At 39.9% G+C, this 16,875-nt stretch overlaps 1 protein-coding gene across 3 annotated transcripts in view; it reads left to right on the forward strand.

The window, feature by feature from the left end:
* The window catches only part of TMTC4 (transmembrane O-mannosyltransferase targeting cadherins 4), a 59,735-nt gene that overhangs the window by 37,893 nt on the left and 4,967 nt on the right, over nucleotides 1-16,875 (forward strand). For 2 of the 3 annotated variants that reach the window (XM_019663689.1, XM_019663692.1), the window contains exons 10-16: nucleotides 85-256; nucleotides 342-473; nucleotides 6,615-6,694; nucleotides 6,863-6,970; nucleotides 7,083-7,224; nucleotides 13,639-13,753; nucleotides 14,785-14,897. In XM_019663689.1, coding sequence (XP_019519234.1) covers nucleotides 85-256; nucleotides 342-473; nucleotides 6,615-6,694; nucleotides 6,863-6,970; nucleotides 7,083-7,224; nucleotides 13,639-13,753; nucleotides 14,785-14,897 — 862 coding nt within the window. The remainder of the gene's footprint in view (nucleotides 1-84; nucleotides 257-341; nucleotides 474-6,614; nucleotides 6,695-6,862; nucleotides 6,971-7,082; nucleotides 7,225-13,638; nucleotides 13,754-14,784; nucleotides 14,898-16,875) is intronic. The other variant, XM_019663690.1, reaches the window with a different exon arrangement.

The following is a 16,875-nucleotide window of genomic DNA, read 5'->3' on the forward strand; positions in this document are numbered from 1 at the left end:
GGAAAGGTCTTTAATATTATTTCAATGTTGAGTAGGACTTCTTAAGTCTGAAAATAGCCATTTTAAGTACTTCTCGTTTTCCAGAATCCTCACGCTTGGCCTAGGATTTCTCATCATCCCATTTCTTCCGGCAAGTAACCTGTTCTTCCGAGTGGGTTTTGTGGTGGCCGAGCGAGTCCTCTACCTCCCCAGTGCTGGGTACTGCATGCTGCTGACGTTTGGATTTGGAGCCCTCAGTAAACACACGAAGAAAAAGGTACGGTCGGGAGTGGTGGCGTGCATCACCGAGATGGTTGGACAGAGTTTCCTAATGACATTGACCTTGTCTCTCTGTTCTTCAGAAGCTAATTGCTGCTCTTGTCCTGGGAATTTTATTTCTAAACACGCTGAGATGCGTGATTCGCAGTGGTGAGTGGCGAAGTGAAGAACAGCTTTTCAGAAGTGCCCTGTCTGTGTGTCCTCTCAACGCTAAGGTATGTGAGCTGCCATGTTCTTTAGAAAGACGCTACTAGGAAATGTTGTAAGTTCAACAGCTGAATAAGAAGAAAGCTGACCTCCCTACAAAATCTAGCATAAGACCATACTTGGGTTTTCCCTCGTGGGTTTTTTTGTTTGTTTGTTTTTTATGGTTTTGATAAAACGTATTAAAATGCCACTTGGCCAAAATAATTCAAGAGAAATGATTAAAACCAGACAATGTCCATGAAACAGCCTATTACTTAAATGAAGTTTTAGTCATCTTCCGGTTGGTCCGGTCACCTTTTGAAGTGATGGCAGGAGAGCTAACACCACACGAGGTTTGGGGCTGGGGGAGGTACACTGTCAAACCATTCAGAGCACACATGAAAACATGAGCTCTGGCCATAGCATTAACTCGCATCCTCCAACCTGTAACTTGAAGATGATAACACCTCTGAATGGACAGCAGTGTGGTTCAGGAAGTTTCAGTTATGCTGTGTGGTGTGCAGGAGTACACATTTCTATCACCTGTGGTTTCTCTACTTGTGATTCCTTTTGTTAGATTAGGTACAAATAAATGTATAGACTTTAAAATTGGCAGTATTTTTGTTGCAGCAGTCTGGTAGGAATTTGTTTCACTTGTTTTCTTCATGAATCCAAGCTCCTAGCTTAACCAGCTGTGCCTCTTTGTGTTTTTGTTTGTTTTTAAAGATTTTACTGGGGAATAGGGGAAGGGAACAGCGTTGAGGAATCGGGGAAGGGGAGCAGACAAGTTGCTGTCCTTTTTGTTCTTCAGTCTAGTTGTGGAGGACGTCGCTTCACTGGCCCATGTTGGTATTGTGATCATAGCACTCTTCCCAGGTGAGGCAGTCACTCACCGGCCATTGCACAGCCCTTCACGGCAGCTCACGGCAGCTCACGCCGTCTGCCGGCTGCTCCCACTGGCTGCCGGCCACTCACAGTAGCTCATGGCAGCCCGGCTCCAGGTCAAGCTGTTGTTCACCATCTTCGCTGTAGAGGGCGCAGCATCACTGGCCCATGTGGGATCCGAACCGGGGCCCTGCTTCTCACAGCTGGCGTCCCAAGCCAACTCCTAACCAATGCGCCACTTGGCCGGCCCCAGCTGTGCCTCTTTGGGCGAAACCATACTTTTTTGAAACTTCAGTGCCTGTATCTGTAAAGGGGGGTATAATGCCTGTCTCCTGGCATTTGTTGTGAGGCCTTAATGAAATACGATGTCTGAAGTGCCCTAACATGGCAGTTAGAACATAGTAGGTGCTCAAAGAATGTCAGCTTTCTTAGGCTTGTGTTAGTTTTGGTGGTTGCATTAAATGGCAAGAAAAGAATGTTACTTGCTCAAAACAGAATGCCAAGGGGTTAGGTTAGAACAATTTCTGTTAATATAGATCGTTGTTATTACTAAATAACGGTTTATTCTCTCTTGGGTCATCAGAATTACAGCTTCCTAGGGTGTTCCATGTGTGATCCTGGGTCCTGGGGGGTAAAAAAAAAAAGAGCTCTCTGGAGTTCTGTCTCATTTTTACATATATTTAGAAAAAGCAATGATTTCAGGTAAAATTATATAAATAAATCTAATGAATAGTTGACATCTTATTGTGACGTTGAAGGGAAGAATAGTATAAAAGGTTCTGACTCCTTGTTTGTCTTTTTCTTGGATTAAAAAATCTTGTTCATGTTTTACAGTTAAGAGACTTGAGTAAAAGTGAATTATTTCAAACTTTTATCATTAATTTGATTTGCTGACCTATCCATTTATTTTATGGTACTAAAAATAAATTGCCTGTAATTTAATTTCAAAAATGTTAATAGATTGGCTTTATTTTTACTTTTATGTTTGAATAGTTGTAATTACCCCTTCTATTTATACAGTTATTTCCCCACAAGGAACTCAGACTTCTTTGTAGAGGCTCTATAATTAATCTCCATTATCCTCCCTCTAAGGTTTTTAGAAAGAGGCTATTATTTTCTTTATTTTTCCAAATGGGAGAAACTGAGACATAAAAAAATGGAACTGAGGTTATCTAGGTTAGTAATCTATGTGGCTAGATCGAGACCTGGTATGGTGTGGTGCCCAGGTTACTCTAGTAAGTGGGGCAGGGTGAGATGGGACATATGTGATGTTTGAGCCTGTCTGCCTGCCCTAGTAATATGACTTCATATGTTGTTGGCTAGAAAACACAGGGTGTGCACACGTGGGCATGCACACAATTATATGTCCACTGTGTCATTTTCTCTCTTTAATTTAAAACACATGTACTTACAAGACCTCATGTTCAACGTGGAACTGGTGGTAATAGTCCTTTCTAAGAACTATTTTCAGTGATGCCTTTCAGCATGAGCAAAACAAAGATTTTGTTTTTAATTTTCCACTATAAATTGAAATATTGTAAAATTATCTTTACTTCCTTTTTCTGGAAAAAAAAGCTAGGTTGATTTCAGGGAAGAGAGCTCATTAGGAAGAGACTGGTTTCATTAAACTCCATTACAGGAGATACATTTTTTATACTGGGTTCCACTTTATATTTATTGAATATTAAATATAAGCAGTTGACACCTGGCCTTAGATTAGGACCAGATTTACAAACTCAGACTCATCTTTCTCAAAAAATTACAACATCCATGTATATAGTACCTGTGTGTGGTCCACAGTGCCTTGCATATGGTAGGCACTATTAATGATTGAATTGAGCCAAATGGAAATTAAATTCCTTGAACCTACTAAGGATGAGATACCAAGTATCTAATTACACTTAGTTATTATTAGTTTTTAAGGCTTTAAAGCATGTGGCACTTTGTATCAACTCGGTGATTCAATTCTAAATTCTTTTAACAGTGAAAATCATCATATACCACAATGAGGTATTTCCTTATTGTGTGACCCAGGATGGATTATAGGATATTTATGTGTTTAAAACATTGTAAGTTTAACATCAACCATTGGCAAAGTATTTGAACCAAACTGGTTTTAGCACTGGTGTTAAAAATGCCTCCTGTTATTGACAGTTTTACTTCATTTATATTTACCTGTCTTTGGGTTGCACTTGTTGGTTTTATCTGTGGCTTTTGTGCTGGTTCTTTGCCTCAACGTGAAGCACAAAGGCTAAGGGGAAAGTTTAGGAATAAATAGCTTCTTCAGTCTTTTACCTTCCATGGAAACAAAAATCACTCATTTTTTTTAAATACTGTTTTAAGTAAACTGTCAGGGTTGGGGTTTTTTGTTTGTTTGTTTTTTACAATGGGTTATCTAGGCAGCTGTTTTCTGTTCAAATACTTCCCTCCATATAACCCCTAGGTTAAGGCTAGCCTCGAGGCAAACCTGTTTACCAGTTCTTAATTATGGACATCTTGCCTTCTAGGGCTGTGTCAGATCTTTAACTAGCACGATTGAAAGAACTGCGTCTGAATTTCCAGCGTCCCTTCCTTCTCCCCTGATCTCTTGGTCCCTGGCGCTCAGGGTGTATAACAGAACACGTCTGTGCTGCAGAGGGCACTTGAACTCCTTGTGTGAGCTTTTTATTGAGAAAACAGAATTTCCCCATAACAAAGGAAAACAGCAGGAGCTCAGGGGCGGGAGAGGCGGGAGGCGTGTTGAAGTCTGCTCAGAGCTGTATTTGTATTCCGGGGACCACAAGCACATCACTCAGGTTGGATTCTCAGACTCGGTTCTTTTGTGTATGGGACAGGAGGTGAAGTAACACCTCCTGTCCGGGAGAGGCTCGAAATTAAACCATTTGGAGCATACTTTTCAAAATGTGCAGCTGACCATAGCATTAACCAGCCTGCAAGCTGTAATTTGAAGATGACAATACCTACAAATGGACAATACTTTGGTTCAGGAAGTTTAAATTATGCAGTGTGCTGCACAATAGTATACATTTCTATCACCTGTGGTATTCTTGCTTGTGATTCTTTTTGTTAGATGAAGTAAAAATAAATGCATAGAACTGGAAATTGGCAGTTAAAAACAAATCTCTGTTACATATGCACTTAAAGAATGTCACGCACTGCTCCATACCTTTTCAGACATACTAGTATTTTTGAAAATGTGCTCTAACTGTAGGTTTAAGATTGATGAAGCAGGATGTGGTTATATTTTCAGAAGGGGTTTTGAACTGTTTAGAGGTATTGCCACTTGAATGTGTTCAAACCATTACTGTATTTCACGATATATTAGTTTGCCACAACAAAATACCACACACAGGGTGGCTTAAACAACAGAAATTTGTTTTCTCACAGTTCTGGAGAACAGAAGTCCCACATCAATGTGTCGGCAGCATTGATAAATCCTGAGGCCTCTCTCCTTGGCTTGCAGATGGCCACCTTCTCGCTGTGTCCTCACATGGCCTGTCCTCTGTGCGCATACATCCCTGGTTTCTCTCTGTCCAAATTTCCCCCTCTTGTAAGGACACCAGTCAAACTGGGTTATGGCCCACCCTAAAGACCTCACTTCAACTTAATGAGTTCATTAGAGACCCTGGATCCAAATGCAGTCACATTCTGAAATGCTGGGGTTTAGGACTTCAAGTTACGAATTTGCGGGGGGGGGGGGGGGGGGGATACAATTCAGCCCTTAACACGCAAAAGGAAACATTTTACTGTAAGAAAAGGAATAGATGGTGTGAATGTGTGGGTCTAGAAATCGCCTTGAGTATGCAGCCCTGTCTTCAACCAGCACCCTAATAAATGGGTGTGATATAGTGAGAAGAAACACAGGCTTTGGATGCCGGCTTCAAGCTCAGCACCAGAACCTTGGGTGAGATGCTTAACAAACACTGAAGCAGTGCCTCCTCTCAGAAGTGATGGCAGCTACCTATCAGGGCCGCTGGGAAGAGAAGGGGCTCTACATATTCTGTGTCAACTCCTGCACCTGGATCAAGGTGACCCTTAGCACGGACCTATGCTGGTGTTTCTGTTATTGTTATTAGTCACACTTAACACATCCGATTGAATTAATTTCTATAGCGTCATCTCTTCTAAGATTGCTATTGGCCTTTACATTGTAACTCTCCAAAAGGGGCTTTTGATGATCAATAAATACTTTTGATAATAGTCCTCATGAGTTGCTGCAGTTGGTCTGCTGCCCTGGTCTCAGTTCGGGTCCCAGCTCCTTTCCTCATAATTTATTCTGAGTCCGTGGACACTTGAGAAAGTGCCATCAGTCGGCCACCTCCGTACCCTCACATGAAGATGACCTGAGAATTTCCGGTAGGTTTGCAGCTGTAAGCCCTGTTTCTTTTAGTGTACTTTACCACCCTCTTCAATCATTAAAATCTCTTTTTTTTTAAATTGAGGTAAAATTCTCATAACATAAAACTAAGCATTTTAGTTCTCTAAAAATTAAAAATAGAAATATCATATGATCCAGCAATTCTACTAATGGGAATATACACACACTTATGTCCAAAACAATTGAAAGCAGGATCTCAAAGGTATATTTGCACACCTATGTTCATAGCAGTGTTAGTCACAGCAGCCAAAATGTGGGAGTATACCCTAAGTGTCCATCAACAGATGAATGGATACACAAAATGTATAAACATGTAATGGAATGTTATTCAGCCTTAAAAAGGAAGGACATTCTGACACCTGCTACCACATGGATGAACCTTGAGGATGTTGTGCTAAGTGAAGTCAGCCAGCCATAAGAACACGAATACTATATGAGTTCACTGATATGCAATACCTAGAGTCATCAAATTCGTAAAAGCAGAAAGTAGAATGGTGGTCCCCCTCAGCCCTAGTGGGGGGTGGGTGTGTGAGGCAGGAGAGGGAGTGGAGGGGTCAGCAGTAAAACCATCTCAACGTGCTCATTTTCCAGTTTTCTCTGGTGAGGCCGTTAGTTGAATATCCTTCTGTTATACTTTAGTGGCATCATCTGCTTGTTACATCCCTTTCTTCAGATCTTTTCTTCCAGGGTTGGGGATTAAGCACAAGCAAGCCCCTGGCTGAGTTTCTGTAGGGCTCTACCTAAAGTTCTGGTGGGTGGTTTTTTGTTTGTTTTTTTGTTTGTTTGCTTGTTTGTTTGTTTTTTAATGCCATTACCTTTTATTTTCATTTAGAAGATATAATAGATATTCCTGCTCTGAACAAAGAGGTCTATGAGCTGATGGCCATGTTTTTATGTATATTTTCAGGTTCACTACAATGTTGGCAAAAACCTTGCTGATAAAGGCAATCAAACAGCTGCCATCAGATATTACCGGGAAGCTGTGAGGTACTGCAAGCATCTTGTCTCATTTATATACATGCCTTGTTTTAACTTTTAGGGTTAAAAACCCATCCCTTTACAGGCCCCAACTTAAGATATCTTTGCCAATTCCTGAGAGTGTAGTGAAGCCCACTGAGCATTGACAGGCGGCTTGGTTTCTCTCTCCACTTCCAGATTAAATCCCAAATATGTCCATGCCATGAATAACCTCGGAAATATTTTAAAAGAGAGGAATGAGCTACAGGAAGCGGAGGACCTGCTGTCTTTGGCTGTGCAAATACAGTAAGCATTGTTTTTATATTAATAATTATGCTAGTGGCACAGAAATGAGTGCCTGTGTTCTGGGGTCTAAGCCTTTCTTTTCCTTGTTTACCTTTTTAAAATGCTCGCCCAGGCCCGACTTTGCTGCAGCCTGGATGAATTTAGGCATAGTACAGAACAGCCTGAAGCGGTTCGAAGCTGCTGAGCGAAGTTACCAGACAGCCATCAAACACAGAAGGAAATACCCAGATTGTTACTATAACCTTGGGCGTTTGGTAAGTGTATGGTAGCCTGTGGCTGCAGAGGAAACGCTCCGTTTTTTTCCTTGTTTATAATATAAAGTGAAGGCAGTAGCACCTCTTCTAGCACTCTCTTTATAAAGTTCTTATCAAGTCTTATAAAGTTCTTTCACATAAGTTTATCTCATTTGAAGGTAGCTATTTGATTTCCTTATATGTAAGTTTTTAAGCGCTAATTGGAGAGCGATCCAACTTGAATTAGCCATGTTTAAGAGATCACAAAAGCAATAGGTCAAACCAAGGAATAAATTACAATTTTTAAAGTCCCCTGTGCCCTGTAAAACAGTACTCCAAGGGGTAACTTCCTGATAAACATCAGCTTCTCTGTTTTTAAAACACGAATAAAAACTGAGATTAAAAAAAAAAACAAAAAAACCCATAATGTGTTTGCGGAGCTTCTGCCTTCTCTCAGGGACAGCTCCCTGCATCCCAGGTCCTCCTGCGGATAACTGTTCTCCCCACAAAAGAACGCTGAGAAGGGCACGGGATTGATTTGAAAAGGCTTTGGGAAAATTCGATGGAAACAGGAAATACTGTGTTGCATAGTGACTTCTCTTTTTTAGTTATTGGCAGAATCTAAAGATATGATTTCTCTGACTTTCTTTTTTAATTGGTTTATTGCTTCAAATAAATATTGTTGCAGTAGCTATACATTAAGTTCAGTAACCTTTAAATCTGAAAACATATGGATAAATGATGATGAAACAGATTCTGTCATTGTTTCTGAAAAGCTCCTATGAGGATGCACAGCTTAGTCACTGTAGCTCTTGACTTTCTTAATAAGGGAAATCACCACACACTGGAGGTGGTAACTAACCTTACTGTGGTTATCAATTTGCAACATATATGTCTCAAATCATCCTGTTGTACACCTTAAGCTTACATATGTTATATGCCAGTTATATTTCAATAAAGCTGGGGGACAAAAGACTTACCCACAAACAGCAAAATTCTTTAATAAAGAATGATTATAGTCTCCCTTCACTCACCCTTTAATTTTGATTTCAAGAAACCATATATATATATATATATATATATATATATATATATATATATATATATATATATATATATATATATATATATATATNTATATATATATATATATATATATATATATATGTTCCTAATCTATTTTGTTTTTATATGAAATAAAATTGTTAAGAGAAAAACTTTTTGCTCATTTTAGCCAAACCAGAATACATGTATAGTGATGTGATTTTTAAAAGAAGCTTATATATAATTTTCCAAATTTGACACAGCCTAACTTCACAGGTACGATTGCATCAAAGTTGTTTTAAAGAGATGCCTGGTTATCCTCATTTTAAAGGCCTGAAGTCTCATGGTCTTGCGGAGTCCTTACATTACTAAAACCAGTGGTCCGCCAAGCTGGTTGTACATCCAAGTCATCCCACCCTGCCTCAGATTTAAGGAATCAAAAGCTCCATAGGGGATCTGTATTTACAGAAACAAACCAACAAAAGTCCCCTGGTGAATCCAATACCCTGTTGTTGACCCTGCATTTGGGAAGCAGATCAGTCAAAACATTGAGCACAGGTCAGAGCAGAACAGACTACTTTTGGGGGGTAGCAACCTAGAAAACGTGAACTGTTTGGTGTTTATGGAAAACCAGGCTACAGTTTTACGGTGATGGGGATGTGTTCGGTCTTCACAGTTTTGTTTCTAGACTGGATAGCCATGATTGTGTGAGTGGGGAGGTAGAATTTTATGAACGGAGGAAACAAGGTGGTAGAAACAGGTGGCTAACGAGGGTGAAGTTGTACCTCTCCCATTCTGTGCCTTAAGTGGGCAGATGCTGCTTGTGTTATAAATTTTAGAGTGAAGTGGCTTGCGTGTTTTTATTATTCAAAAAGTAGAATGCTTCAGGTATGATATACCATAGGAAGATACCATCTCTATATACTTTACCGTGAAAAGAGGACTTACTTCTCCCTGAAAACAGAGGTATGGTGGCAGCAATGTGACTGAATCCAGGGAAAAGGAAGATGTTTGAACAAGGAATATTGGTAGCAGGATATTCCCTTTATCCCATGAAACTTTCTCCGGAGCCACTTGACCTTGTATGCATTTCCTGTATGTTTTACATTTTAAAATTCTGTGCTTCATGATCTAGTTACATACTTTGATGCTGAAACAACTTTCTCCAGGAAACCTGAAGATTTTAGGAAAGCTAAAACTATTCTAGTGATAAACTTAGGGGAGGAAAGAAAACTTTTTCCTCTACCCTGTTAGGTTCTCTGACTGGGCCATGCAAATTAGACTGACCACAGACAGAGTAACAAAACAGTGTATTAACATACGCAGCAAGCCTGTGGGAGAAACTCAGTGATGAGTAACTCAAAGGGATGGTTAGAATTTGGATTTACATAGCATCTTAACAAAGAACAATACATTTGTAGAGAAGTGACAAGACAAACAGGTTTTAGGCTCCCAAGGGTGGCATAAATATGTGGGGGAAACTAATGAAGTGAAGTTTGTTTGTGCGGGTATGCCTTTCTCGTGGCCGTAAAACTTCCCCCAGAAATGGGAATTGATGGCAGACCTCATTTCCCAAAAATTTCTGCTTGTAGTCAGATAAGGGAAGCTCCAGAAAAGCTTCTTTCTGTATCTGTTGAATCTCAAAGGCTTTCAGTACAATAATCCCTTTGCCAAAGTGGTATAGTTGGGGTGACATATTTTGATCCCCTACTTGTTCTCTCTGGGGAAGGGAGTGGAAAGACAGTAAAACTTCACTATAATGATACAAGTAAAAACCAAAAAATTCAATCACATACAAGGCAGGGTGGACCCTTGTAAAGTTAATCAAGTGAGAATAGGGGCTCGGTGGGGGAGAGGAGGACATTGGGTTTTATCTGAGTCCTTGCATTGGTGATTACTGCAGGGGTGATTGTCTCTATTTACTGTGTCTATTCTACTAGTACTTGTGTGACAGAGCATACTTGATATCCATATGAATTCGTCCTTCCTTTTTTTCTTCTTCAGAGGTAGCTCTTCTTTTAGACCATTGCTTGCAAAGTGAGTGCATCTGCCTACAGCCTTCCAGATGCTTGAGAGCTCTAATACGTAACAGTCTTGTTCCCTCTCCTAGTAGCTGCCTGTCACGGCAATTGCTTGGGATTTGGGAAATAGAGAATTTATGCTAAATGAGCCTCTGTACGAGCTATAGCCCAAAAACAGAAGACGGAATTTAAAATGTAGGATTTTCTCATGTGCTCCAGTCCTTGGAGTTCATTCCCACTTTCACATAGAAGACCATGCATAGTATTCAATAGCTCAAGACCTTGTACTGCTCTCCGTGTATGCTGTTTATTAATTAAGCCACCATGAAACAATCTTCCTACATTTCCTTTTGTGAACTGTACTTACTTATTTAAAGGTTTTGCTCTTCATTGTTATTTAATTATCCAGCTTTGGCCTGCTTGACAGCTTAAAAGCATTAAGAGCTTAGCTTAATCTTTAACAGCTCAACCAATACATTTATATATTGGCAAATAAGAGGAACTTAATAACTTAAAAGTTTCTTTTTTAAAAAAAAGTGGCACGTTGGTTAAGAGCTGGCTTGGGACACCAGCTCTGAGCAGCAGAGCCCCGGTTCGGATCCCACATTAGGGCCAGTGACACTGCCCTCTACAGCTAAAATGGTCAACAACAGCTCAACCTGGAGCTGGGCTGCGGTGAGTTGCCGGCAACAGCGTAGGCTGCAGCCCCTGCTGCAGTGGGCTGCCCGTAAGCTACACTGAGTAGCTGGCAGCCGGTGTGAGCGGCTGTTGAGTGGCCGGTGACGGATCTGCCTCACCCAGGAAGAGCGCAATGTAAATAACATGGGCCAGTGAAGCGACGTCCTCCACAACTAGACTGAAGAACAAAACGACAGCAACTTGTCTGTTCCCCTTCCCCGATTCCCCAACGCTGTTCCCCTCCCCCAATTCCCCCAACAAAATCTTTTAAAAAAAAGCCTCCATAGTACTGTTTAGTAATGGGAGACAGAAATGTGTTTTGATTTCTAGACCCAGATAAGAAGGAAATATAATGCCACTCTTTGTGAAATAGGAATTGTCAAGAGCTGGATTATTTGGAGCATGTTACTAATATTAGAGAACCACAGTAATAGAGACTGAAGCTATTATTACAGACAATTCATTATGCAAGGACTAATTGTATCAGTCAGGATCCATTCAGGAAAACAAAAACCATGCTAAGCATTTTAAATATCCAAGATTCAGTGCAGGGAATTTGTTAGACAGTTGTTGGAGGGAATGGAAGAACAAAAATGGAAAGGTGATATTAACTCAGAGTAAATGACTCTGTAACTCAGTGATATTAATGTATAGGGTTGGGGAAACAAACAGGAGAAAGTGGTGCCACCAGAATTGAAGAGCTCAGAGCAGGGGCCACCATCTCAGGACCTACCACCACTTCAAGAGCTCAGCTCATGAAGGGAGAACCACTGCTTCCTGCCGTGGCATTGTGGAGGAGGGGACCTAGCTACTTCAGAGGCACTGCCGAGGAATAGAAAGGAGCCAGTGAGAGTGGAAGGAACGGAGAAGAGCTATTCCCAGCTTCCCACCACCTGATAACTCCTATTGGCAGAAACTTTACAAAGAGCCAAGTGGCAAAGGGCCCTGGGAAATGTAGTTTGCAGAGTACAGAAGGACAGGCATGGGACTAATATGTAAATAACATGTACATTACCATCCACTTTCTGGATGGGTAGTTCTTGCTAAATCATCATTTTTTTCTGCTTCCTTTAAAGTGCTGGTTCACTTTGTATAGAAGCTCTAAGAAGCGTAAAAGTTGATGTAAAATAAAAGTAAATTTCAGTTTGTTGTTATTCTCCAATAAATAGTAATAATAATAATATCAATAAATAGCAAAATATGTGAAAAAATTTTGTTGTTGTATAAGTGAAGTTACAATATATTGGCTTTCCTGGGTTTGTTAGAGAAAACATCACCATGGATTTTTGTGTATTCAAATGTATTTCACTTACTGGCGAGAAATCTATGGGAACACCAAATATAGAGAGACAATTAAATGTTGGTATAATTAGTGGCCTAAATTATTTTAAAGTTTTGAACTTTTCATATTATTTCTTTATTTAAGGAGTAAAATATAGTAACTTGAGTTTCTGAGTCCCATGGGAAATTCTGACAACATCTTTAGCGAATGGATATTCGTATATGTTTCCATAATTCATTAAACCCTCGTGCATAATATGCCACCGGTTTGCCGTGTGGGTCATAGGGCAAGTCAAAATGTTTCTGTTTTCTAATGAAAAGACAGACTTGACAATAAGTAAAGAAATAGCCTTAAACTTTGATAAATTGTTATCATTTGTATTTTTTGCAGAGTTAAAGGAATCAAGTTCATTGAGATGAGATGTGCGTTTGAACTGAGTTAAAGAAGGCAAGAGGGTCACCTGCTAAAAAACCCATTACTTTCTCCCTCTGTGCACTCTTAACTATGCAAATTGAGAGCCAGCCATTTTGTATTCTGTTATCCATGTTAAACAACATTCACTAAAAAAAAACAAAAACAAAAAAAATAAATAAAAATAAAAATAAAACAGATAGGGGCCGACCGAGTGGCTCAGTTGGTTAAGAGCTCGCTCAAGAGTTTGAGCTCTGAGCAACAGCGGTTCGATTGCTGGCCCGAGCTGAGCAGCCGCTGAGCTGCCAACAGGTGGCAGGATGGTTCAGCTAAAAAAAAAAACAAAAAAAAACATAACTCTCTCCTTCCTAAAGGAGGCAAACAGGCCCCAAATGCCCAGGGGTTTTATTTCACCACATAAGACTTTTCCAGGGAGTTTACAGTGTTTAATCTACTCATAGATTTTTATGAAACTTAGATACAGGCAGGCAGAGGGTACTAGACCATTCTTCACAAGGTGAATTTGACATGTTTAGCTTGTAATCACATTATATACTTTTTATTTACCCTTAAATAACAACTTACCAAAGATGGACTAGGTGAGGCCTTTCTAGAAAAAGACTAATGATTAGGTTTTTAACTCAGCCTGAAATATGATTTGACACCTGGAATCACTAAATTATGGGTTGTAGTTAAGAGATTGTAGGCTCAGGAGTTAGACTACCTGGTTCTAATCCCTAGTCTACCATTACTAGATGTATAACTTTGGACAAGTTAATTTCTCTGTGCCTCAGTTTCTTCATCTGTAAAATGGGGATAGTTATCTACTACATTCAGATTATTTTGAGGATTAAATGAGTTAATATGAAAAATTAGAAGCTGATTATATATATACAGGTTAGATTTTGTTTGATTTGGGGTTTGGTTTTCATTATGTCTTAGAGAGAGTAAGCAAAAAAAAATATTGATTTTTGGGGGGGGTCCATGCTTTATTTTCAGTATGCAGATCTAAATCGACACGTGGACGCGTTAAATGCATGGAGAAATGCTACTGTGCTGAAACCGGAGCACAGCTTGGCTTGGAACAACATGATCATACTCCTTGATAATACAGGTACAGAAAGGCGAATTCAATACATCAAAGGAAATGGTCCCATGGTACAGTACCATTGAATAATTAGGAAATATAGATCATTGTGGGGTTTTTCCTAGTGTGTGTTAGAGGTTTTTTTAAAAATAATAATAATAATATTATGGAATTCAATATTTTGTACTACAAAAATGCCTGCTCTAGAAAATGGAATTTCCTTTGGCATATTGGAATATGAATGTTTGGGAAAATGACACCGCTTAAAATTGGTGTTGAGTAATGGCAAAGATGTGTGCTAATATCTCATTTCTTCTGAAGCCTGTTATCTAGCAGTGCCCATCATCCAGGACACTGGAAGTACCCAGAAAGGAGCAAGAATGGCTGTTAGGCTTATGAAATGGATGGTACTGGGTCCATGAACTATAGTTCATGGACTGTACTCAAAGGAGAGGCCTTCAAACCTACACTAGATTCTTATTTTAGATATGATGCTAATAGACTTTATGATCAGGTTTCTTAGCCCATAGCAGACCTGATCAACTAGGAGCTGCTCTGCTTCTTGAATTTTAAAAATCCAAGCATCCCATTAGAAATTATAGTTTTATTTTGGCAGAATCTAAAGCTAGTAAACCATCTAAGCCATGTGGAGAAGAGACAAGCCCTTGTTTCTAAGGAAAGTATAGAATGGGCACTTCAATATGATGAATACTCAGTTATTAAAGTGTTACTGTGATATTCTTATTCTGCAGACTTGTTTTTTCTGATTTGGGTATAATGGGTATCTGGGGGCAAATTAAAACTAGGTTTTATAGGCTCTTACAAAATGTAAGCAAGAGCTGTTGGCACATTGTGTCAGAATTGTGCTGGACTGCAGTGGCTTCGCAACTGATAGGATCACTGTGTGTGTGTGTGTGTGTGTATTATACATTTTACATTGATTTTCTTAAGTGTTTTATTCATAATCATCATGCATAATGCACATAAGCCCTGTTAATTAGAGAGAGAGATCAAAATACTAGTAACATGTTTTCTATTTTTCCATGTTTTACTCGCAGGTAATTTAGCCCAAGCTGAAGCAGTTGGAAGAGAGGCACTGGAATTAATACCTAATGATCACTCTCTCATGTTCTCCTTGGCAAACGTGCTGGGAAAGTCCCAGAAATATAAGGTGTGTAAACTGCAGGCTGTGATTTTTTGCAACTAATGCCAGCATCTGACAGAAGCCATAAGTGTTACTTCTATGCAGTTAAATTTGGAATTAGGCCAAAATAGTGGTAGCAGTACACCAATGTGGCTTGGTGAATTTGCTTCCTAGAGAAGTTGCCCAAAAGATGGATTTGCAGGGTCCAACTCCAAGTTCTTTCTCATCAGAATTCACTACCATTGCTCAAACCTGGGGAGGGGAGGAGAAGCCCAAAGAAGTGCATCCTAGCAGATGCCCCTCCCCCACCTGGCACAAAGCTGTTTGATTCAACGTCTTGCAATTGGGCTGGAGCTCTGGGTTTATCTGTAGGTACTGTGTTCTGCACAAAAATTGTAACAGCCCATGGAGAATACAGAACTGGTCCTTGCTACTTCCAAGCTTTTCCTCATCTAGCCTTGAGCTATTATAGGTCATCTGCAAGGCCCTAGAAGTTTTTGACCAATGAAAAGCAGAAAATATTTAATCTGGGCTCTATCTAACTGGGCTCTAAGCGTTAGCCAGGAGTAGATTGTGAGTCAGAAGATGCATAACTCCCTGCATATTGAAGGGGACCCAGTGTTCCTAATACTGGTGATCTCAAGCTTTCATATGGTATCTCAGAATCACCAACAGAGTGTGTTACAGCACAGATGCTCAGAGCCCTCCCCACAAGAGTTACTGTCTTGGTCGGTCGCCTAAGGTCAGGGGATATGTGTGTTTAACCAACATCCTGGGTATCTAACACAGATGTTACAGAAAACACTTTTAGAAGCAGTGCCCTAGTCCTTTCATGAGAAACATTTCCTTTCAGAATCAGCAGCTATATTTTATTTTAATCACACTAGGCCTAAACGGTAGTGATTAATTTATATTTTCGCTGTGTTATTTACTTCTGTTTTGTTCATTAGATATCATTATCAGTATTATTTCCTATAGCAATACTCAGATATTTCTTGCATTTCTGTCATTTTTTAATGTCCAGTTATTTAATAGCTGCAGTATACATTTTAGCATTTATAGATTTTGCTCCCAAGATGACTTTGTAAGGGGTTAAGTTTTATTTTTAATGAATCTACTTATGTAAAGGAGGGAAGATGTGTGGGTTTCCCTTCTAATGACTTTTCCAGCCATCTGTGTCATCCTGGGATGGGTTAGTCTAGGGACCAGCTACAGCGAGTCTTCAAGATTCAGCTTATGTAATCATTATATTGATTTTTCTATCATCCGACAGCCTAGACACTAGAATTTCTATGAATGTGACAGAACCTGGGATTCATTTGGCTTCCAGTTCACATTGTTCTTTTTTTCCAGATAAAGTAGAAAAAAATATTCCGTAAAACAGAATAGACAAATGGGTTTCCCATTTCTCTACACATTTTGAATTCCTGATTCTCTAGGCTAGGGCCCTGAGCCTAAGCGAAGGAAACAGAAGGTGAAATCTGAACTAAGGAACTATGAGCTCTTTTACGAGCTGCCAAAAGGAGGGAAGTGACATTACACCCCAAGCCATGGTGTCAGCCACCAAGCCCTCTCTTCATGTATTTTTAAAATTCAAGATTTAGAATTTTAAACCACTATTTAGGTTTTTCTCTCTTAATGCAGAAATGACACCTATTGCTGTTGGTCAGCTGCTTGTGGCCTGTCCTTGCAGAGCCCTGGGTGGGGGTGCTTTGGAGACGAGGCAACATGGTGGTGGCTCATAGGGGTAGTGAGCAGACCCTCCAGAGCTGCCGTCGTCCCCGCCAGGACAGGACAGGTGTCTTTCCACCTAAGAATTTGCTGTTCAGATTATCATCAACTTTTGATGAATCTCTTTAGTGAGCCTGGATACTTCTTGCACTCATAGTCTTAAGCCTTATTTTTATATCTCCATTTCTGCCCAGCATACTGATGTGCTTTTATTAAGCGGCCCCTCAGTAGCTGTGCAATGGCTGAATGCATCTCACAGTTGGCTCTGAAATGT

This window comes from Hipposideros armiger, unplaced genomic scaffold, assembly GCF_001890085.2.
Source record: "Hipposideros armiger isolate ML-2016 unplaced genomic scaffold, ASM189008v1 scaffold_397, whole genome shotgun sequence".
Lineage (NCBI taxonomy): Eukaryota > Metazoa > Chordata > Mammalia > Chiroptera > Hipposideridae > Hipposideros > Hipposideros armiger.